This window comes from Ricinus communis, chromosome 10, assembly GCF_019578655.1.
Source record: "Ricinus communis isolate WT05 ecotype wild-type chromosome 10, ASM1957865v1, whole genome shotgun sequence".
NCBI lineage: Eukaryota > Viridiplantae > Streptophyta > Magnoliopsida > Malpighiales > Euphorbiaceae > Ricinus > Ricinus communis.
In genome coordinates, this window is record NC_063265.1 from 13,838,861 (window position 1) to 13,862,021 (window position 23,161).

Below are 23,161 nucleotides of genomic sequence, written 5' to 3' on the forward strand. Positions count from 1 at the left end.
GTGTTGTAAATAAAGGAGAAAATGAAGTAGAACCTGAATGTGTGAACAATGTTGATGACTATATTGGATCTAGTGAGGATGAAGATTATACCCCTGAAAATGATGAATGTGATGATGAGGATAGCCTATCTTGTGATGTTTCTGACTCAGATATAGATGATGAATATGTGACTGCAAAACAGAATCTGAAGGACTTTAGCAAGACTGTAGTTGACAATGGATTTGGTTTAGGATTGGATAGTGACCAAGGGAGATATGACACTGGATTTGTGGGGGCTAGTAGCAATACTAGAGTGAATGGCAATGTGAGTGATAGTAGTGAGTGCCATTCTGAGTACCCTGACAGTGATGTTGAGGTTGATACTCCTGTTTCAAGTGATGAGGATGATTATGGTTTTAGGAAAAAAAAAGAGGGAGAAAAAAATAATTTACAATCCTAAGTGTAATCATCAAGAGTTAAAATTTGTAGCAGGAATGATATTCACAAATGCATAACAATTTAGAGGAGCGGTACAGAATTATGCTATTGCAAATGGGTATTGATGTGTGGTGGAAAAGGACTGAAGAAGATAGGATGGAAGCATAATGTAAAGAAAACTGCAGTTGGAGAGTGTATACTTCAAAAGTTCCAAATGAGAGGACATTCATAGTTAGGACTGTTAGACCTAACCATAACTGTGCTAGGGTGCAAAGAAATAATATGACAACTACAAAGTGGCTCGCTGATGAGTTTTTAAATGAATTTAGAAAGAAACCACATTATTCAGTAACTGAAATGAAATCTGATTTAATGACAAAATATGCACTAAAGGTCTCAAAATGCTCATGTTATAGGGCAAAAAAGCTGGGTTTAGTGAAGCTTAGAGGATCAATAGAGGCTCATTATGCCAAGTTGAGATCCTATGTGCATGAATTGAAGAGAGTTGATAGAGAAGGATGTTTTGACATAGAATGCAATATGGTAGGGGATAATTTTATTTTTCAAGGATTATACATATGTTTTAGTAGATTAAGGAAGGGTTTTATGGAAGGTTGTAGACCTATCATATCCCTAGATGGTGCATTTATGAAGAATATACTTGGGGGTGAAATTTTAAGTGCAATTGGTTGTGATGGTAACAACCAAATGTACCACATTGCTTGGGCAGTGGTGTTGACTGAGAATGAAAACACTTGGAGATGGTTCCTAAACAGATTTTTTAATGACTTGTCTATTGACACAGGCATAGGATGGACCTTCATAAGTGACCAACAAAAGGTTTGTTTATTGCTTATTTTTTCTTATACTTGAATCAGTTAATAGTTAAATTACTTATATGCAATTTGTTTTGTTGATGCTTATAGGGCCTTTGAAATAAGAAATTGTTCAAGACACATTTATGCAAATTGGAAGAAATTGCATAATGAAATTGAACTGAAACAACTATTTTGGAAAATTGTATACAGTACATATGAAGCACAATTTCTGGCTAACTTGAAGGAACTTAAAGAAGTTGATCCTCAGGCAGAAAAATGGATTTATTTTCAGGGATCCAAAACTCTTCTGTAAAGCATATATATCCACTCTCCTTAAGTGTGACAATGTTGACAACAACATTGCTGAGACTTTTAATGGATGGATATGCAAAGCAAGATTGCTGCATATTATTGACATGTTGGAAGAGATTAGGGGTGCTTTGATGGAAAGGATTAAAATGAAGTATGACATGGTGGAAAACAGTATGGATGAATTGTGCCCAAGGATTAGAAAGAAGATTGAGAAGTTAAAGTGGGAAGCCAGATTCTGTATACTAAAGACAGCTTTGAATGACAAATTTCAGGTTAAAATGTTTGATGATCAGTTTATGGTGTCTCTATCACACAGGAGTTGCACATGCAGAGCTTGGCAATTGACTGGAATTTCTTGCATTCATGCAATTTCCAGTATTCATTGGTTGAGGCAGAATGTGGATGACTATATTGATGAATACTACAAGAAGGACATGTACAGAAAGAAAGCTGTTGATGAAAAAGAAAGGGATCCAAACAAATTAAGTAGAAATGGAATAAGGATGCAGTGTAGAATTTGCTATGCATATGGACACAATAAAAGAGGGTGCCCAAGAAAGGATAATCCACCTGCATCTAAAGATATTCTGGACAATCAGGTATAATTTTTTTGTTAGAGCTGTCATACCACAAATTAAGTAGTATGTTAATTCTTCAATTTTCTACTTGTAACAGAGAAGCAGAAGGAGAAGTAGATGCCCACCAGCTCCTACAAGTAATGTTACCAATACTGATGTACCAAATCAGACTACAGTTGAAAATGTTGAAGCTGGTCCTTCACAATCCAAACCACCATAAGATAAGAGAATAATTGCCAAAGAAAGAATTCATGTATTGTTCATAACTTAGTTCTGTGTGAATTATACTTAGTAATCCTATGAGTTATATGTTGTTGTACTGCAGGCTAGAAAAAGATATGGCCTGCACATATCCACAGAGACTGGTAGTATGTATTTAAGAGTATGTACTCAACATGTCAGATATGAATCTCTAATTTTGTGTGTTTTCATATGTTTCATGTTCTAAATATAAAGTGTCATAATGCAGATGCCAGGAGAAATGAATATGAGGACTATTAGTGGTTATACAGAAACAGCAATAGCAGCAAGGCAATCCAGAAAGAGGTCTGACGCCCAAAAATCAACTACAGCTACAAAGGAACAAAGATCAACTACAAATACTCATGTACAAAGTGTGAAAGTTTGTAGCCAAACTTCAACAGCTACAAAGGCAAAAGAGAAGGTGGTAGCTAGTTCCAAAGCAAAGAGAAGGTGGTAGCTAGTTCGAAAGGCAAACAGAAGTTGGTACCTATAAAGACAAAGACTAGTAACAATGCTGAATTGGTGATTCAAGAAGGGCAACATGTTTTGCCAAAGCCAATGCAGAAGTTGAAGAAGTTGCCTTAGAGAAGTTGCAGTACTGTGTTTTTGTTAGAGCTTATAAAGTTGCATGGAACAAAACTGTCATTTGGACCATATCAATTAGTTTGCCTTCATATGTATTGTTTTATGTGTTTGTCTTTTCTAAGACATATGTTTAATGTATCTCATGATTTTTGTAAGGATTGTATATTACATTAATGTTAGAAGGCTGTCTAATGCCTATTTTATCTGTCCAAATGTGAATTTGTCATATTAACTATGTTCATTTTACTTCATTAAAGCCAAAAGGAATACATACAAAATATCTTAACAAAAAAATAAGAACTTCATTGCATAATCAATTATAAAAGTTGGTAATACAATTCACCATTGATTACAAGTTCAATCCACCCATCTACTACAAAACCAAATCCTACACCTTGCTACATCAACCATAAAGCATGTCTGGCAATAAGACTCTTGTCTGACAAAAACAAGCACAAACTGATCATCAAACATCAAACTTCTCTGTCATGACTTTTCCAGCTTCACAATCATTCATTACAATGTTCAACCATACCACAGAAACCGAACTTGAAAAGCATCAAATGTTCCTTCACATTTTGTACAATCGTCAGTGTAAGAGCACAACTCCGCCCCAATTGCCAAACTTCTTCTCGTTCACCCAATCGTCATGACAGCTAAACAAAACATAGCTCCACCCCTACATGACCAAATTGAAACGAAATCATCATACATTGTTCAATCTTTCAAAATAAAACAACTAAACCCTAACATTGCTAACAAAGCTTACCCCAATGTAAGAGCAACCTCGTCATAGACACCCAGAATTTTTTGTTCTCCTTCATATCATCAACTTCGCTGGTCTCTCAAATTCATAAAATGCTACTTCACTCCCACATAAATACTATCAATTGTTAACAACAGAAGATCTTGACGATGCCCCTTCTATTTAGACTTGCCATGCGAGGAATAAGAAAACCTTAGGTCTAATTCGGCAAAATAGAAATTAGAAACCCTACAATACTTAATTGGGAATTTCACCGGCGAAAAAATTGGGGAAAAAGAATTGAGGAAATCGAGAGAGTGAAACGGTGAGTTTTGAGGTCTTCATTATGCTTAGCCACGTAGATTACAGGACAAGCCACGTGTGGACGCCATATCATTAATGGCACACGCCAAAACACGGGTGGATAGGAATGATACAAGATGCAAACATGGTAGACCAAATTGATACGTTTTAAAAGTGAGGGTAGATTCGCGAAAATGGTTAAAGATTGAGGTATTTGGGATTATTTTCCCTTTTTATTATCTTATTCTATGTACTAATATATTTATAAATAATTGAATCAAAGTTTTTTTACAAACAATCAAGCTGTATTCGGATATACCCGAGTAAAATTCAATAAAGAAAATCGAGTTCTAAATTCTTAAATCTTTTGAGTCAAGTGGAGCTCAAATCTAAATATATCCATAAGCAAGAGTATTATCCATAAGAAAGTGCACTGCGATTAGAACAAACTGAAGCTCTCATTCCTCCCATACTAGTTATAATACTTAAGACTTAATTTGCGCCTCAATGGAATACTACTCATAAGACGTAAGCATATAATAAATACGACACCTAATTTGTATCTTTCAATAGAAACAATATCTGCCGGCCATCTCATTATAATACTTTCACAGTTGGGGCTAGAAAATTGAATACAGAAAAGCTAATTTTAACATCACGGAGGGACAGCTGAGTTATGACATCATCCCCAGCAAGAAGAACATCAATTTCAGATTTACATCCAAAACGTTTACCCGAGTCAACCATCCTATAAACAAAGCTTCGGATGACTTGCCCGTTAGAGTATAAACAACGGATAACAAGCAAGTGTTAATCCACATTCAAATCTAATTGAATCCCGACTTGCACAATAATACACACAGATCCTACTAACATATAATTATTATTTTATTGAGGCTTAGATGACATGGGACAATACCATAACGCAATCTATAAGCCCATTCGTATAGAACATAGGCCTGCCAACTTGATGACAAGAATCACTGAGTGATATCCTTTGGCTCAATTAATCTTTTATGCAGATTCAATCCCACCCACAAAAGTGAAAATTTAACGACACCCACCAACCAAGTCCATGAATTGCGAAATTACATTGAACCAATACATTTCAGACGCCTTTGTCTTATGCCAGTTTTCATTCTAAGAAATGAAAATTCTTCAACCAAAAACCCCCAACACAATCTTTACCTAAATCTAACAAAGCTAAAAGGGAAACCACCCTCCACGGACATGCCAACATCATGAAACTATGAAACCACAATACAGCAAAACAACCACAACCTAAGCACAGGATTCATCCATACACGGCAAAACATTTTAAAATGCAAGGACCATCAACAAATAACCAAATCCACTACCATCGAATATTAACAAAGGATCCTAAGCATTTAATGATCTTCCATTTATGAGCACATAAGATATGCAAGCTAATCCTACTAGAACACAATACTTTGTGCAACTTGACAAAGTACAATACTTGAGTGCTACCCATTCAGAACACCAATTAATAAATCTACCATCCTTCCAACCAAATGTATTACCACCTCTCACACGAGATCTTAACAGCAAAAGAAACCATTACATCCAAAAATTAAAATCAGGGAAGCAGAACAAAGCATAGAGATTCTATAAAAAATCACAAACTCATCAAACATATTAGTTATCAGTTGCAATACTACCACAATGAGGAGTTCAAAACTCCTTCCAAAATGATTTAGATCAAATCTAAATACCACAAATGCCATATAGTTAAGGCAGAGCACAATTGTACATGGGCGGCCCAGTGATCCATATTAAAACGCTATAGCTATAATATCAAAATGGCCTATGAATAAACATGGAAATGTATTTCTATTAGACAGCAATAATATCAACACTGTTGGAAAACCTACTTTCCATAAACAAGTCAAACAGACATTGCAACCAATTCCAATTCCAAAAGACAAATTATGAAACAGCACAATAGGATGATAAAAATAATAATAACAATGGTATAATAATATGAAAGGACTTTGTCAAATTAAAATAAATCTCAGCACGACAATCCAAAACAATCCTAACATTTGTGCTAACAAAATTCCAGATGAGAAACAAAAGCCAAGTCCAAAAACAAAACCAAGAAGAGCTCTCATATCTTCGTTGAAATACACCATTCCTTAGAATTGACCCAGAACAATAGGTAGAGAAAATGTTATCATCATATTCAATCACCCTTCCTCCTGAAAGAGCAGCCTTCGGTAAGTCTTGCACGCCCACCGGTAGGCTGGCACAACACTGTCTGGCAGTTTCCACACACCACGACGGTTTGTGAATGACTAAACACTGTAGTTCTGCAATTTTAGTTTCCAATTATTATTTCTTTTAATTGGAAAAGGCAGCTAAGAAATACTATCTATAACGCATTAAAACAGTAGAGATCACTAAATCGGAAAAGACTTACATATTGAAGCATCCTTGACATTTGACATCCTACACCACAACAATCCAAAATTTTTTAATTAAAATAAAATAAAATAAAGTATTATATATCCTAACTTAAGTAAATAAATAAACTACAGAAGGAACGAATGACTACCATGAAGAATGAGTTAGGAGATTGAACGAGACGCTTGAGCTTGTGCTTCCTCTTCTCAAGCTCAGCTGGAGGGTTAAGCAAATCGATATCGTTTTGGAGAACCTTCAACAATCACCACAAATACAATATAAGAGGCGGATCATAATAGACACGGAGGAAGCCGAATACAAAAATAACAAGTAACTCACCATTTTTCAAGCAGAGATCAAAAGCCCTAAAAAAGCAGAGGGAGCGGTAGGAAGAGAAAGGAAGGATTTAGGGAATTAGAATGAATATAAAGGAGTCGGCTGAGATGTGTCGGCCGTTAGATTCTATATAATTCTTGTTCTAGGGCAACACTGAGATGAGGGTATAATCGACTCTTAAAATATTTGGGCTTGGGTCGGATTGGATTGGGCTAGGCTTATAGAATCATAACAAGATAAGCGTGGGAGTTGGGCCTCCTTTCTTTTATCAAAACAATACTACCAATAGTAGATATTAGAATGGATTTAGCTAAAATAAGAACACCTAAAAACAAGGAAAAATTAAAAATATACATGATTTTTATTTTTTTATAAATAATACAGTGTAATTTTTTATTATTGTGTGAGAATATTAAAAGTACAGTTCTTTAAATTTTTTTTCAAAAATACAATATTAGTTTTTTTTTATAAAACAACTACATCGTATTTTTTTTTTTAAAAAAAGAATATTTAAAAAAAAAGAAATTTATACAGTAAAAATGATAATTTTTGTTGATTTTAAGATATTTCTAAAAGAAATTTAAAAATAAAATGAAGGTAGTTTATTATAGATATAGTTTAGAATTTGATTAATTAATGAATAAATGAGGTGCATGCATCCGGAATTTGATCCAATAAATCATGAAGGTGTGCAGTGCAGTGCAGCAACCTCTAAAACTACCTTATTATTATTATGATGATGTTGTTGTTGTTGTATATAAATAGATAGTTTTTCAATTAATTATAGAGCAGAGCAGGGAGTATCCTGAAAATGAAGAGTAAAGCAATAGTCTCGTCCAGGTCCAGTAGTGTTGTCGTGGTGTTGAGTATTGTGGTGATGTTGGTGGCATGGCCTAGTAGTAGTAGTAGAATGGGAGCAGTTCAGGTCCAGGGGCAGGAGGACGTCGGGGCGATAGGGGATTGTGTGGAGCACTGCGGTGATGTAATGACATCGTGCATGGATGGGTGCTCCTCCTCAAATCTCGGGGACTTCCAGGAAGCTACATGTCTCACCGCCTGTCAACAGAATTCCGTTCAATGCTTCTCTTCATGCACTGGAATTCAGATACCACTCATAATCAACTAATCCACCAATGCCTTAACTATCCATATGTCTATGCATTTCCTCCTATAACACACTTTATCCACATTATCACTTCTCAAACTATATATTTTGATATCACTATCAGTAATAAAAATGATGTTTTAGTAAAATATTTCTCTCTCTCTCTCTCTCTCCAGCTTTGACTTTTGACTTGGTGGGCCGGGCTTGATTAAAAGGCCTGGCCCTCAACCTCTGAGACTGGGTCAACAGCAAAAGAAAATGAATAAAAAGCTGGGGGAGTAGGCAGTTTATTGTCTATTAAATTTGGACACAAATAATATTAATGAATGAAAATGGGTGCACATGATGAAAATAATTAAATTAGTTTTGAGTTATTTGATGAAGCATGTGCATCGTCAAAGAACTCAATTTATGGGTGGTCATGTGCTGCTCCTGGGCTCTATCAAAATGCAACGTGCAGACTGCAATTTTCTATTGCTTTCCAACTCCAACTAGTCAAACGAATCGCAGTCCGACCCTTTTTAGTAACTGAATGTCTTTATCTTATTCATATGGGCTTTAGGTGTGATGTCACATGCAATGAAATAACCATATGCATATTGTTTTCTAAGTCTTAATTAATATGTCATCGCCTCCACTCTATTATATGAACCGTATCAAATATCTAAGACTATATATATATATATATATTGGTGGACCTTAGCTACCATCGCTCACATGCATTGTTTTACAGGCCATTAAGATGTGGGATTCATATTTTTCTTCCTCTTTCTTTTGAATATTGAAAGGCTTAACGAACTAAGCTCAGCCACATCACACCCTTTTCAACCATCTGTAATTTATAACAAATGCAACTCCATTACTTCATTCCCTAGCTAGCATGCACTTTCAGGTACATGGAGAAATTTCCAATCCAAGACAAATGCTGATTCTTGTCAATCAACGTTCCAACAAAATGCTCCATGAAAGATACCTATAATACGAGGGATTGCTCTACACTATCATCATAATGCTCATGTGAGCCTTTCCATATAGATACCATAAAAATGTGTATGGCATCAATGCATAATACTATATATTATTCAAGCTGGAGGTTTTAATAGTTATTAAAATATTGGTAGTCTCGGATCTGGTGAGTTTTTTCAAAGTCTTAAGTTTGGGGTTACGAAATTGAGAGTAAAATGATGTCAAACCACTCATTGACGCATATTGAAACACCAAAGGCCACAACTTGTTGGCTTTCGGCATATGATAAGGGTTAAACAAAGTCTTGTGCATGGGCTCATAGAGATGGATAATTACTTTAACCAATCTATACATATATATGTAAAACCAGATTCGCAATTGGGAAGAGTATGAATTGTATATATATATATATATATATAACTTACCTTATAAATATGTTGTGTTCCTAAGTCCTGATCACTTGCAATTGGCTGGCTATGTAGAGATTGAAAAAAAAAAAAGAAAATAGAATTAGCAGAAATAAATGAAGCTTCCTGCTGGCGTTTAACTCCTCTTCCCCTGCCAATTTCAAGGGTACTATGTCCCCTCCAAAAGACACCTACTTTGTCTTCTTCTTCGAACATGGAGACCTTTGAAACCAAATCTAGCAAATCCCGATATACATGTCCTCATTAATCATTTCTTTACTATTTTTCTCCATCTTCCTTGATCTTGTAGACTTTTTAGCTTTAACAATCTCTAAGTCTAACCCTAAAAAAGAATCATCCCTTCCTAGATTGCCATGCAAAGATCGTCTAATTACATAAGTATGCATGATATTCCATAAATTCAGGCTTTATTTGTTTATTTTTATTCTTTTTACATTTTTTTTTGCATTGAAGAAATTAAAAGATGGCCAAGAGGGTATATTTTTCTTTTTGTTTTCTATTTGGTGGATTTCTCAAAGTAATAAACTGTCTGTTTGCAACCTTTTTCTTGCTGTCTAAGTTGCAGTTACAGTTACCATTTGCCAGTTGGGGACTCTTTTCCTTCGTTACTTAAGAATTACAACACATACATCAATGATTAATTAGAGTTAGCAAATTAAACAGTAAATGCTTTTAATTTTTGAATGCAATAGGTATATGAGTGCGCATGGACCTTTATGAAATTTTTGTGTGAATTTTGATACACAATCTTGGCCTCAATGAACCAATAAAAAGATGAAAGGAGTTTCTGCATTGATTGAAAGATGAGTACTGGTAGCTAGTTAATGTTCATGTCCTCGAATTCGTTTAACTGGGGTGGTGGGTCAGACACAAGCATGCACTTTGTTGACATCATGTGTTCAAGAATTTTAAAAATCAGACGTGGAAATTTGATTGAAGGAAAATGAGTTTCCAAGTTTTAGATCCCGATAACTTTTTTTTTTTTTTTTGGGTGGTTCCAATGCTTGTCCTCCAATCACAATTTTGTTGATACCAGAGTAGGTCCCTTGAAATGACATATGATATGATTCACCACTTTGAAAAACCCATGTCGGACTCTTTTTTTTCTTTTTTTCTTTTCCTTCTGCCTTTGTGTTTTTCTTTTTTCTCTTCAATTCCCTTCTTCTCTTTATTCACAATGCTCCTTTTGGATTCAATCCAAAAACGTTTTTCACCAGTTTGGAAAATGCAGTAAATTGACCAAACCTGTGTACGGCGAGAAGAAAAAATTAATTCACGTCAAAGTTTGTAAGAAATGCAAAATGAAAAATTGTAGTAGAAAATCTAAAGTCTATTTGATTAAATTGCTCTATATAAATGATAAATAAACCCTAATATCCACCTTTTAGATGCTTAATATGATCTTGGTCGTTAAAGATAAAACAAATTGATTTTATATTTTGGAATTGTTTAAAATATTTTTTTATATCTTATATTATGATATTAAATATTTTTCTTTATGCAAATAAAAAAAAAGGGAGAGAGCGATTAGTGATAGGATCTCCTACTGGATACGGCTATACAAATTCTCTTATGGTGCGAAATGTTTATAAAGCTATAGCTAAACTTGAAACTCTCTTATAGTACTTGAATCGGATTCTTTATATAAATACAATATAATTCATGTATCACATGCATTAATATTAAAATATGAAAAAGAACCCTCTTCTAGCAAAGTATATTCTTTAGAAAAAAAAAAATCAGAATCTATATGTATATATTTTAGTTGGAGCTCTTTCTTTCATTTCTTAATTAGAAATATTAATTGGTGAAATTTATAGTGATGGGCTAACAAGTGAAGGGCAACTCTCTAAAATTGGAGTTATTCTGGTGATCCATCGTGGAAGAGAGTGATCAGCAGATATAAATTGAGTAATAATGTAAAAACTGGGTAGAATATTGTTGAGGTGATAATTGTAATAGTTTGTACCTTTTTAGGGTCCTAAGAAAGGCATATATATTTGCATAATATCAGAAGCAAAGCAAAGCAACCCCTGGAGTATAAGAGAATATATAGAAATCTCATGTTGAAGTAGAAAGTAATATTTTAAAAATTTGAGTTGGTATTCCAGGTTCAGTTAAAAATGAGGTTGAGGAGTAGTATTAAATTTGTCTCCATGGCAATGAGATGAAAAAGCTGCAGATTAAGAAAAAAGAAAAATGGAGAGTGAGAAGACGAAGGAAGATATCCAGATGATGAAGAAAGAAGTGTTTACATTGCAGACATAAGAACTGAATTAGCCAAAAATCTTCACCAAACCCAATCTCTCTTCTTTTTTAGGCCAAGCAAAGGCGTAATGCCAAACACACATGGAATGGACTTATTCTATATGACTCGGAGGCCGATGCCCCCATTTTGTTTCCTGTTACTCTTCCCTATAATCTTGTTGCACAAATACAAGCAACTGTAGAACCCAGAGCAAGCTCTCATTCTTTCCCAATTCACAACTTTTGTAATGTCCTCTTCTTTCAGGTGACTGCAGGGATTCAATTTGACTACTCAATTAATCATTTCCAGTTTTGGTCATTATTTACATCTCACAGCAACATTAGCATTAATTACTTTTTGACCAAAGGCTTATCTTATAAAACTCTATGCACAAAATAAAATAATATAATTCTGCTTTGTTTTGAAGAAATAGGTACTTGTAGCTTGCAGATGGTTTTGACCAATAAGAGCTTGCATCAAATCACAGCTTACCAGACAAGGCCACGTGTGTAGGACCTTCATAGCCTCTGCTTCCTTTACACTTCCTTATTGTAATTAAAATAAATTCAAGAAATTTATGAATACACATATCATTTCCAAAAATCCCCTCTCCACTACAGTCTGTTATATTAATCATTTGCCCTCTTAGCAGCAGCTATTTCCAGAATCCCATTCCTTTGGCTTTTTCTTATTACTATTATTTAAGTTATGTTATGTGAATGGGGAAAAAGAGGAGAGGCCTCTTTAAGTGCTCCTTATATAAGCTGTACTTTATTTTGCTGTCTTCTTTCAGAAATTCTTCCTGCTTTTCTTTGTCTCTCAGGAAAAACAGAATACGTTTATCAACAGCAGCACTAACTGTTTTTAGCTTCTTCTTTTTCGCAACCTACCCTCAATTCTATGTTCTACGGCATGTTACTGTGCTACTAATTAACACCTCTAGCCTACGCCATACCCTTTAATCCATTTTTGTTTCTCTCTTAATTTATTTTTATTATTTTCCCCGAACATGTTCCCGAGCTATGATCCTAACGACAATGAAGCTGGCTTGAAGCTTTTGGAGGAACTCACGACAAATGCTTGTCAGATACAAGATAATGTGTTACAGCTCATACTTACCAATAATGCTCAAACTAAATATCTTAGCAGCTTCCTCGACGGCCTTTCCGATAAGCTGGACTTCAAGGAGAAAGTTCCTGTTGTCAATTATGAAGATATCAGGCCTTGTATCGAGTGTATTGCCAATGGAGGGTCTTCTTCTATCATTTCAGCTCAACCGATCACTGAGCTTCTCACAAGGTATTTAATTTCTTTCTCTTCTTCCATCCCTCTTAATTTTCCTTGAATTTCGATCATATTCCTTTTTCTTGTTGCAGCTCCGGAACTTCAGGAGGACAGCCGAAGATGATGCCTTCTACTGCTGAGGAGTTGGACAGGAAGACATTCTTCTACAACCTCCTTGTGCCTGTGATGAACAAGTAAGAAACTCTTTTTCCGCTTTCTTTCTCTTAAATAATATTCTACCACTGTTTCTTCTATATGAATGTAACAGTGTAAGCAGTAACTTTTAAAAATTGTTTTGTTTCAGGTATATAGATGGCTTAGACCAAGGAAAAGGGATGTATCTTTTGTTCATCAAACCTGAAATTAGCACACCGTCTGGCTTGATGGCAAGACCTGTCCTTACCAGCTATTACAAGAGCAGCAACTTCAGAAATAGGCCTTTTAACCGGTACAACGTTTATACAAGTCCCGACGAGACCATCTTATGTCCTGATAGCAAGCAGAGCATGTACTGCCAATTACTATGTGGTTTAGTACAGCGAGATGAGGTTTTAAGAGTTGGTGCAATTTTTGCATCTGCTTTCCTGCGAGCTATCAAATTCTTGGAAGACTACTGGCAGGAATTATGCTCCAACATACGAACAGGTTGCATCAGTGATTGGATTGATGATCCCAGTTGCAGAAATGCTGTATCATCAATCTTGAAGAAACCCAATTCAGAGTTAGCCGACTTGATTGAGAGAAAATGTAGTAATAAATCATGGGAAGGGATAATTAAAAAGCTGTGGCCTAGAACTAAGTTTATTGAAGTCATTGTTACAGGTTCCATGGCCCAATATATCCCAACACTTGAATTCTACAGCGGTGGGCTTCCTTTGGTTTCAACAATGTATGCTTCTTCTGAATGTTACTTTGGGATTAACTTTAAGCCACTAAGCGCTCCTTCCGATGTCTCTTACACCCTCCTACCAAATATGGCTTACTTTGAATTTCTACCTGTTGAGAGAGGCTATGGAGCAGTGATACAAGATTTACAATTCAATGGTGTTTCTGATCAGAATTGCATACACAAGGAGGTTGAGAAGAAGAAGAAGAAGCAGAAGAAGAAAATGGAAACAGTCGATCTTGTGGATGTAAAAGTTGGTCACTACTATGAACTTGTCGTGACTACTTTTACGGGTGAGTGTTTACTCTATATAAGAAAATGATTTATGCCTGAATTTTGCCATCAGTTTGCTATTTTTGTATAGTAATTTTTAACAGACTCATCTCACGGGTTGTAATTTGATTAAGAACACTTATAGGTCATATGTATATATGTTGCTGCTGAGTTGATAAGTAATTTGTTTGTTTTCAGGGCTATACAGATACAGAGTTGGAGACATTCTTATGGTGACAGGTTTCTACAACAATGCTCCTCAATTCCGGTTTGTTCACCGGAGAAATGTGGTTTTAAGCATCGATACAGACAAAACCAATGAAGAAGACCTATTGAAGGCAGTGACACAAGCAAAGCGACTACTGGAGCCACTCGGCTTCCTTATGACTGAATACACTAGCTTTGCTGATACATCTTCAATCCCAGGCCATTATGTACTATTCTGGGAACTCAAAACCAGAGGAGAAAACGTGCCAGAGGAGCTCGATCCAATTATAATGGAGCAGTGCTGCTTGACAGTAGAAGAATCACTGGATTCTGTATACAGGAGGTGCAGGAAGAAGGACAAGTCCATTGGAGCTTTGGAGATAAGGGTGGTAAAACATGGAACATTTGATGCACTCATGGATTTCTGTCTGTCTCAAGGATCTTCAGTAAATCAATACAAGACACCGAGATGCATCAAATCGGAGGCAGCCTTAAAGATTTTGGATTCGAGGGTGATTGGGAAATTTTTCAGCAAGAGAGCTCCTTTCTGGGAGCCATTTAGAATGGAATAATTAAAAGTCAGTAAATACTTGTAAGCCGATGGGCTTCGCTTTATTTGTGAGAGTTAATTTAATTCTCTTTGATGCCTAATTGGATATTGATTTAAGTAACCATATGCAGTCAAGCCTTGTCCTGAGTCTTTGTCAGAAATTTAGACTAATTTAGTGCAAAATCATTCTTTTCTTTTGTTTTCTTAATGTGAGAGTAAAAAGTGTTTGAGCAACGGCTGCAGATAGTATGATGTGATGATGATTGAATTACTGATTGATAGTAAAGCAAATAAATAGGAGAGTGGAATGCCGACACACACGAGGAAAGTGATATTAAACATTGCTGAAGATTGTGAATTTGGGATGAAGCTGAGCCTCAAAACTGGTCACTGGACATGTGACCTTTTTCCATCCATTAAATTCAGATGAGGTTCAGATTTGCTTTCAAAATGTTGTCATTGCACTATCACTTTCAACTACTATCCTTATCAAACACACACTCTGCATTAAATTATTTTCCAAGAAAATTCAATTATTATGATGCCACTGCATATTCTGGGAAATTCCCAGGCTGTGCCATTTAGGTGGCAAGCATGGTTTAAGGACTCACAGTGACCCGATGACTTATCATACTTATGTTTTTATTCTTCGAGCTCGCCACTCCTCATCTGTGTATATATATATGCTAAACAGGGACTTTACATGGCCATCATCATTGGAACTAATTAATAAATTTAGCTTGTCGAGAAAAAGAGATAAATTGAGAGTTGATATCCAACACACATCCTGACTTAAGTATAAAAAAGGTGAAGAGAGAGAGAGAGAGAGCAGCAAAGGCCAACATGAAGCCACGGGTACTGGTAAAAGGTTAGGCGGAGATCCATAAACCGAGGACAGAGGAGGGGACAATGAGAGCAACCCGAGGAAACAAATAAAACTGTACAAACAATAAGGGGGAATTTGTATATAGGCAAGCCCTTTTGGCATTGTCTCATGCATTTATGGGGAACATGTGGCCTTAACCACCACCAGCTCCTAGCGAGCCCATCACACCAGCAACCTCTCCCTTCCCTCCCTCGCCATTCAATTCATTACTGCTGCTGCTGCATTTGTGTCATTCGGTAAGTAGTAATGAATGTCCAGTGAATGTAAAAACAAGGAGCTCCAATGAATGTCCAAAGTAGTTCATGATGAGTCAGTCGTGAGTGGCTGGAGTTAAGGAGCTATAAAGACCGAGGCACACGTGTGTTGAGACTCATGTCGGGGTCGTTTTAAAGAAAAGAAAACGACAACTTTTGCAGCTGTCGTTTTTTGAAAACTACAATTCGGGATGCTGTATTATTTACTACTCTTCTCTCCGGATTTCTTTCTTACTTATTGCCTATGCTCCAAAGAAAATGCAAGAGAGGGAGAGGGACGTGTTCGTCTTCTTCTTCGTTTGGCCAAAAAGCAAGGACTTAAAAGAGAGAGAGAGAGTGGGTCAGTGTTGTTGTTCCAAAGCCAACAATGAAGTGTTTAGAGGACAATGAGAACAAATATGAGTTGCAGTCTTTTTCTTGTAGCTTTCAAGTTTGGACTTTCTCCACTCACACGGACTCTCATATCTGCCTAAGATTAACGTTTTAGTAATAACTAGTTGTTTACCCTACACTTGTTATTATTTCTATTGATGTAAAGTCTAAAAAATTAATATAGATTATAAAATTGTCATAGTTTAACACTTAATCTTCTTTATATCTTTTTTCCAATAAATAAATAATAGAACAAAAGGTAATAAGAATTAATAAGTTTGTACAAGTGTCCGCAGAGTTTGGGCTTTTGATTTGATAGTTGGGCTTTTAGCGGCCCTTCACACTCCTTTTTCTATATTTAAAGAACTACTCTTATTCCTGTGAATTGCCATTAAAACTACTCTTTCACTTAAAATTACAGTTCTAAGCCAAAATAATTCATAATTTTTTCTTTTTTTTTTTTACGTGAGCTTGAAAAAATTAGAAAATTATTAATAGGGAATTAAGTTCATTCAGACTCTTGGCTGTTTATGAATTATGATGATGATTAGCAGTTCAAATATGGACTGACTCATTGTGTTTAAGTACAACATAAACATTATGATTTAAATTATTATTAAATTAAATAAAAAAAGAGGACAAAAAATATATGATTTATTTATGATGTTTAAAATGGATGATCTAACCATCCAAATCCTCCAGTTCGAAAACCACCTCCCTTCCTAATTCTGGGTTCTTCTCTCTCTATTTCCCCTTCCATCACACTCTCACTCACTCCGGTGAAAAAATATGATACCGCCGGAACTCCAAGCGCGTCCATTCAGACCCTACATAGCATCCTCCATCAGTGCTCCTTCTTTTTCATCCTTCAACAATGGCCGCTCCTCTTACTCTCCTGATCCTACCCCTACCCCTACCCCTACCTCCAACTTCCATTCCTCTCCTTCTAGATCTCGCTTCCTGCCTTCTTCTTTCGCTCACAACACCAGAATCGCTCTCGCTCTCGTCCCTTGCGCTGCTTTCCTCCTTGACCTCGGCGGCGCCCCCGTCGTTGCTACCCTAACTCTCGGTCTGATGATTTCTTACATCCTCGATTCTCTCAACTTCAAGTCCGGCGCATTCTTCGGTGTTTGGTTCTCTCTAATCGCTGCTCAGATCGCTTTTTTCTTTAGCTCATCCCTCATCACCACTTTCTATTCTCTCCCTCTTGGTCTCTTGGCCGCTTGCCTTTGTGCCAATACTAATTTTTTAATTGGTGTATGGGCTTCTCTTCAGTTCAAGTGGATCCAGCTTGAAAACCCCACCATTGTGCTTGCTCTCGAGCGTCTCTTGTTCGCTTGCCTCCCTTTTGCCGCTTCCTCACTCTTCACATGGGCTTCAATCTCTGCCGTTGGAATGAATAACGCCTCTTACTATCTCATGATCTTCAATTGCATCTTCTATTGGCTATTTGCGATTCCTAGAGTTTCTTCCTTTAAATCTAAACAGGAAGCTAAATTTCACGGAGGAGAGATTCCTGATGATAGCTTCATTCTCTCCCCCCTTGAGGGCTGTCTTCATACTTTGAATTTACTATTTTGTCCTTTATTATTTCATATCGCTTCTCACTATTCTGTTATCTTTACTTCTGCTGCTTCCGTCTGTGACTTGTTTCTCCTCTTTTTTATCCCTTTCTTATTCCAACTCTATGCTTCCACAAGAGGTGCCCTTTGGTGGGTCACTAAGAACGCTCATCAATTGCATAGTATACGTGTCGTCAATGGTGCTGTAGCTTTGGTTATCGTTGTGCTCTGTTTGGAGGTTAGAGTTGTTTTCCATTCCTTTGGGCGATATATTCAGGTTCCTCCCCCTTTGAATTATCTTCTTGTTACTCTGACTATGCTTGGAGGGGCTGCTGGAGCTGGTGCCTACGCCCTTGGTCTGATTTCCGATGCATTAAGCTCCTTTGCTTTCACTGCTTTGTCTGTCATTGTTAGTGCTGCTGGAGCTATCGTTGTGGGATTACCCATTCTGGTATGCACTTTGTTTGCTTCATAATGCTTACTCCTCTTATATTTCGTTTTTAATTTTGCGTGCCATTGCCTCATGAGCTATAAATGCATAGGTATGTGCTTGTGTTTTGGTCCTGTGATGTTGAAAAGATTACTTGGTTTACATTGTTAAAAGATTAGATTATATGGTGCATTGCAAACAAATTGAAACTAGATGCTCCATTTCTTTATCATATCTCATAAGCAGAGCAGTGTAAGTTTTTCCAGAATCAATTTGGTTTCCAAATTCCTTGTTTCGGAGGGATTCATTTTATATTCTGGATTAGTATAGGAGGCCACCATATAAACTCCTCTAAGGTTATTTTTACACCAGTGCATAGGTTTGTTGCTGGCTGGGTTTTCCACAATAATAAGATAAATAAAGCTTATGAAGGCCTACTCAGTTGTAGTTCTACTAGATTAAGAAGTTTAAGAATATGCGGGGACAGAAGCAATCAAACCTCCCAACGAGCAAACAAGCCAAAGTTTTATCTGCATTGACTAATAAATAATGTCTTTTTTGTCATTGGTTTTCGTAAAAAAAGGAGGTGCTGGTATGAAGATTGTGAATCTGTGATGCCTGATGTTTGTGTATTATACATAAACGATTTAAATTTAAGATGAATGCATGCGGAAATGTAATTATATTACATAAATTGGCTTTTCTGAGACAATTTCTGTTACTTTACTTTATGGAGGGATGAGTTCTAGGGGTATGCTTTGGAGGATCGATTTTTTTCTCAGAGACTATCTGAATGATTAAGCTGTAATATACTAAGGATTTTTGAAGTCTGGAAGATGTATCTTGGAGAAGAACATCAGTGTAGAGTTGCACTCTTGAAATTTTCCATTGTATGTGCTCTTGAAAGCTCCAGATCTATGATTTTATATCAAGTTGGAGGCATTTGAACTTTAGAAGGATAAGAAAATGGACATACATGGCTTGAGGTCATGTGATGAGTGTTTAGATATAAATTTGCAAGTGATATGGAAAGTATTGCATGCAAATTGTCTGTCCTATTCAAAATCCCGTTTGAGATTTTGGAGTTGAACGCTTTCCCTGACACAATCCTTCTCCCAGCTCTTTCCTTGGAGCTCTGAAAAGGTGTTTAGTAGCCTTACTAGCATCTAGCTGTACCTGCATTGCTAATGGTGAGTGGTTTAACTTTCAAATTTAAATTAACTACGGTCCTTTTGTGTTCTAAGAATAAGAAGCATAACCTCCAGGCATGTTACTGATCTTATGCTAATCGTGACCAAAGTTCATTGGCAAAGCTTCAACTTCAAGTGTATTACTTCTGGAATGGGTAACTTTCAATGGTTTTACATATTCTCTCAGAAAGTCTTGATGTAGAGTAATACCTGCATTGTATTATTTACTGGTCCTATATAATTTTCTTAGTCTAGCCTCAGACTTCTGGGCTCAAAGGTTGGGGCTGGTCAAGTGATTTGCTAAAATCTTAGATGTTTGATTTTATATTTGCTCTATTTACAGTTGGTGTTATGGTTGCATCCTTGCCCATGATGGCTTCCTATTTAATGTGTTTTGTTTGGGGAGTGGTGGATTATGCACTATAAAAGCCTTGTAACTTAAATTATTTTGGTTTCTCTATACTTGTTGCTTATGCAGTTCATAGGCCTTTCTCAGTTAATTTGGTACTAATCAAGGATGAAAATTGAGAGTATTTTTACATGTTACCACTTAGTATTAGTACTTCCATTTAGTTTTTATTTCAATTTTCCACAAAAATTGTGTAATGAGGGGATGATATCCTCATTAAATTTCTCTATATTATGTTGAAGAAAAGATAGATCATTTAAAAATGTTCATTAAATATTACGCTCATTCATTATATTTTTTGCAGTTCCTCCCTTTGCCTTCTGTTGCTGGGTTTTACTTGGCTCGCTTCTTTACAAAGAAAAGCCTGCCGTCTTACTTTGCCTTTGTTGTCCTTGGAAGCTTGATGGTCATATGGTTTGTGCTACACAATTTCTGGGATCTAAATATTTGGTTGGCAGGAATGTCGCTCAAGACCTTTTGTAAATTCATAGTTGCAAGTGTCATCCTAGCCATGGCTGTTCCTGGTTTAGCTCTTCTTCCATCACAACTTCATTTTCTGGTTGAGGTTGGCTTGATCAGCCATGCATTGCTGTTATGTTATATTGAGAATCGATTTTTTAATTACTCGGGCATATACTTCTATGGCTTGGAGGATGATGTGATGTATCCAAGTTATATGGTTATTCTGACAGCTTTTGTCGGTTTGGCTCTTGTGAGAAGACTGTCTGTGGATCACCGAATTGGATCAAAAGGAGTTTGGATTTTGACATGCCTGTATTTTTCGAAGTTGGCTATGCTATTTATATCATCCAAGTCTGTTGTATGGGTTTCAGCTGTACTATTACTGGCCATTTCTCCACCCCTACTTCTATACAAGTTTGTGATCCTAGATTGAGACTTTTTTTTTTCTGTATGCTTCAATGTGGGTTTCTTCATGCTGATCGATCTTCTCATGTTGGGACATTTCAGGGATAAGTCACGAACCGCATCAAAGATGAAACCATGGCAAGGTTATGCACATGCTAGTGTGGTTGCTCTATCAGTTTGGTTGTGCCGTGAAACTATTTTTGAAGCGCTCCAATGGTGGAATGGGAGGTCACCGTCGGATGGTTTGCTTTTGGGCTTCTGTATCATCTTGACAGGATTGGCTTGTATACCAATCGTTGCTCTGCATTTCTCTCATGTCTTGGTCTGTTCTCTCTCTCTCTCTCTCTCTCTCTCCTTCTCTCCCTGTACACAATAAGGAATTAAGTTAATCATCAGCTGCTTTTCTTTCACTAAAGTTAACAGAATTTTTCTCATATCCTTGTTGAAATGATTGCCAAGAGTCAGGCAACTAATGAAATTGCTAGTATGATCTGATCTTAATGACCAGAAACACCAAAATAGTTTTAACTGATTATTATTTGGAGGAACAAAAAAGCTGAAAAATTATGGCATGGCATACTTGATTTATGAACAAAAGTGTGAAGTTGGAGGCTTTTTTTGTGCTATCTAGATGTTATCTTTTGGATTTATAAGATTGCCCATGCAATCTTTGGACACTTGGCACCTCTGTGCAGCAGCAGTTTTGTTTCTCTAATTTTACATTAGTATAGTGGATATGCAAATGAATGTTTGAATTTAACTGATTGGATGTTCCCTCTTTTTGCAGTCTGCTAAGAGAAGCCTAGTGCTAGTTGTGGCAACAGGTGTTTTGTTTATTCTAATGCAGCCACCAATTCCATTGGCATGGACTTATCATTCTGATATAATTAAAGCAGCTCGTCAATCATCTGATGACATCTCTATCTATGGCTTCATGGCATCAAAACCTACCTGGCCTTCTTGGCTGCTTATTGTGGCAATTCTTCTCACTTTGGCAGCTGTGACGTCCATCATTCCCATAAAGTACATGGTAGAGCTCAGAGCATTTTACTCCATTGCTATCGGGATTGCTCTTGGAATCTATATATCTGCTGAGTACTTCCTACAAGCTACTGTTCTGCATGTGCTAATTGTTGTTACCATGGTTTGCACCTCTGTGTTTGTTGTCTTCACCCATTTTCCATCTGCTTCCAGCACAAAGATACTGCCCTGGGTATTTGCTCTGCTTGTGGCTCTGTTTCCAGTAACATATCTGTTGGAGGGTCAGGTGAGAATCAAAAGCATCCTGGAAGATGGAAGAGTTGGAGATATGGGAGAAGAAGATTGGAAGCTCACCACCCTACTGGCTGTTGAGGGAGCGAGGACTTCTCTCCTTGGTTTATATGCAGCAATCTTTATGCTCATAGCACTGGAGATAAAGTTTGAGCTTGCCTCGCTCATGCGGGAAAAGGCTCTTGAAAGGGGTGGAATTAGAGAGAGTCAATCCGGTCAAAGCAGTTCTGCTGGTTCTGCTCCACGAATGAGGTTTATGCAGCAGCGCCGGGCCTCTACGGTGCCAACTTTCACAATCAAGAGAATGGCTGCAGAGGGGGCCTGGATGCCTGCGGTTGGTAATGTTGCTACAATAATGTGCTTTGCAATATGTTTGATCCTGAATGTGAATCTGACTGGGGGTTCAAACCAGGCAATCTTCTTCCTTGCTCCAATTTTGCTGCTTCTAAACCAGGATTCTGATTTTGTTGCTGGTTTTGGGGACAAACAGAGGTACTTCCCTGTTGCAGTTGCTATATCAGCATATTTGGTATTGACAGCCCTATACAGCATATGGGAAGATGTCTGGCACGGGAATACTGGGTGGGGTCTGGAGATAGGGGGCCCTGATTGGTTCTTTGCAGTTAAGAATCTAGCCCTTCTCATTCTGACATTCCCCAGTCATATCCTTTTCAACAGGTTCGTGTGGAGTTGCACAAAGCAGACAGGCTCGACGCCATTGATCACGCTGCCCCTTAATCTTCCATCCATCATAATATCAGATGTGATTAAGATTAAGATATTAGGGGCCTTAGGAATTATTTATACAGTAGCCCAGACTCTAATATCTAGACAGCAATATATCTCTGGATTGAAGTACATTTAGACAAAATAGAAGGTGTACAATATGTTTTGGAAATTTTCCAAGTGAGGAGGTGTTAAAAGTTGAGGTTACAACTTGTACTTTATCTAAAGGCCGGTGCTTCTTGTTGAACAGCCCCCCCACTTCCTTTCAGAGTGTGTTTATAGCAAATCATTACACAAATACTTGTAGGATTAAAACTGATCTACAATTTTTAGCTATATGAACTGGCGCACCAATTGGTCAATATTTTTTTTTTTTTTTTTTTTGGCCTTTTTACAAGTTAGGTGAATAATTATTGCACAACTTATTATGGGTTGCAATAGCTTCAGTTGAACAAAACAAATGCCATCTGGCCTTTGCTTGCCG

General features: G+C 36.8%; 3 protein-coding genes across 3 annotated transcripts; 2 read left to right on the plus strand and 1 right to left on the minus strand.

The window, feature by feature from the left end:
• Positions 1–5,970: 5,970 nt before the first annotated feature.
• On the minus strand, positions 5,971–6,931 carry LOC8285708 (40S ribosomal protein S27-2). Its single transcript, XM_002512639.4, has 4 exons — positions 6,766–6,931; positions 6,578–6,679; positions 6,443–6,471; positions 5,971–6,332 (listed from the first exon to the last, which is right to left on the minus strand). Exons 1-4 carry the CDS (start codon positions 6,766–6,768, stop codon positions 6,206–6,208), a joined length of 261 nt encoding a protein of 86 aa, XP_002512685.1. The 5' UTR covers positions 6,769–6,931; the 3' UTR covers positions 5,971–6,205.
• Positions 6,932–12,171: 5,240 nt separating this feature from the next.
• On the plus strand, positions 12,172–14,856 carry LOC8285710 (indole-3-acetic acid-amido synthetase GH3.17). Its single transcript, XM_015714946.3, has 4 exons — positions 12,172–12,808; positions 12,886–12,987; positions 13,098–13,972; positions 14,151–14,856. Exons 1-4 carry the CDS (start codon positions 12,519–12,521, stop codon positions 14,729–14,731), a joined length of 1,848 nt encoding a protein of 615 aa, XP_015570432.1. The 5' UTR covers positions 12,172–12,518; the 3' UTR covers positions 14,732–14,856.
• Positions 14,857–16,881: 2,025 nt separating this feature from the next.
• On the plus strand, positions 16,882–23,039 carry LOC8285711. Its single transcript, XM_002512642.4, has 4 exons — positions 16,882–18,234; positions 20,117–20,688; positions 20,782–21,001; positions 21,467–23,039. The coding sequence occupies exons 1-4, from the start codon at positions 17,011–17,013 to the stop codon at positions 22,814–22,816; spliced, it is 3,366 nt and encodes a 1,121-aa protein (XP_002512688.1). The 5' UTR covers positions 16,882–17,010; the 3' UTR covers positions 22,817–23,039.
• Positions 23,040–23,161: the final 122 nt, after the last annotated feature.

Excerpts from the sequence above, each read along its gene's own strand:
- LOC8285708 (XM_002512639.4), bottom strand. Across the intron at positions 6,472-6,577 it reads CTCCTAACTCATTCTTCATG|GATGTCAAATGTCAAGGATG; the intron begins GTAGTCATTCGT and ends GTTGTGGTGTAG. Across the intron at positions 6,333-6,442 it reads TGTCAAGGATGCTTCAATAT|AACTACAGTGTTTAGTCATT; the intron begins GTAAGTCTTTTC and ends CTAAAATTGCAG.
- LOC8285711 (XM_002512642.4), top strand. The coding sequence starts at position 17,011 with ATGATACCGCCGGAACTCCAAGCGCGTCCATTCAGACCCTACATAGCA. Across the intron at positions 18,235-20,116 it reads TTGTGGGATTACCCATTCTG|TTCCTCCCTTTGCCTTCTGT; the intron begins GTATGCACTTTG and ends TATTTTTTGCAG. Across the intron at positions 21,002-21,466 it reads TGCATTTCTCTCATGTCTTG|TCTGCTAAGAGAAGCCTAGT; the intron begins GTCTGTTCTCTC and ends CTCTTTTTGCAG.
- LOC8285710 (XM_015714946.3), top strand. The coding sequence starts at position 12,519 with ATGTTCCCGAGCTATGATCCTAACGACAATGAAGCTGGCTTGAAGCTT. Across the intron at positions 12,809-12,885 it reads ATCACTGAGCTTCTCACAAG|CTCCGGAACTTCAGGAGGAC; the intron begins GTATTTAATTTC and ends TTCTTGTTGCAG. Across the intron at positions 13,973-14,150 it reads TGTCGTGACTACTTTTACGG|GGCTATACAGATACAGAGTT; the intron begins GTGAGTGTTTAC and ends GTTTGTTTTCAG.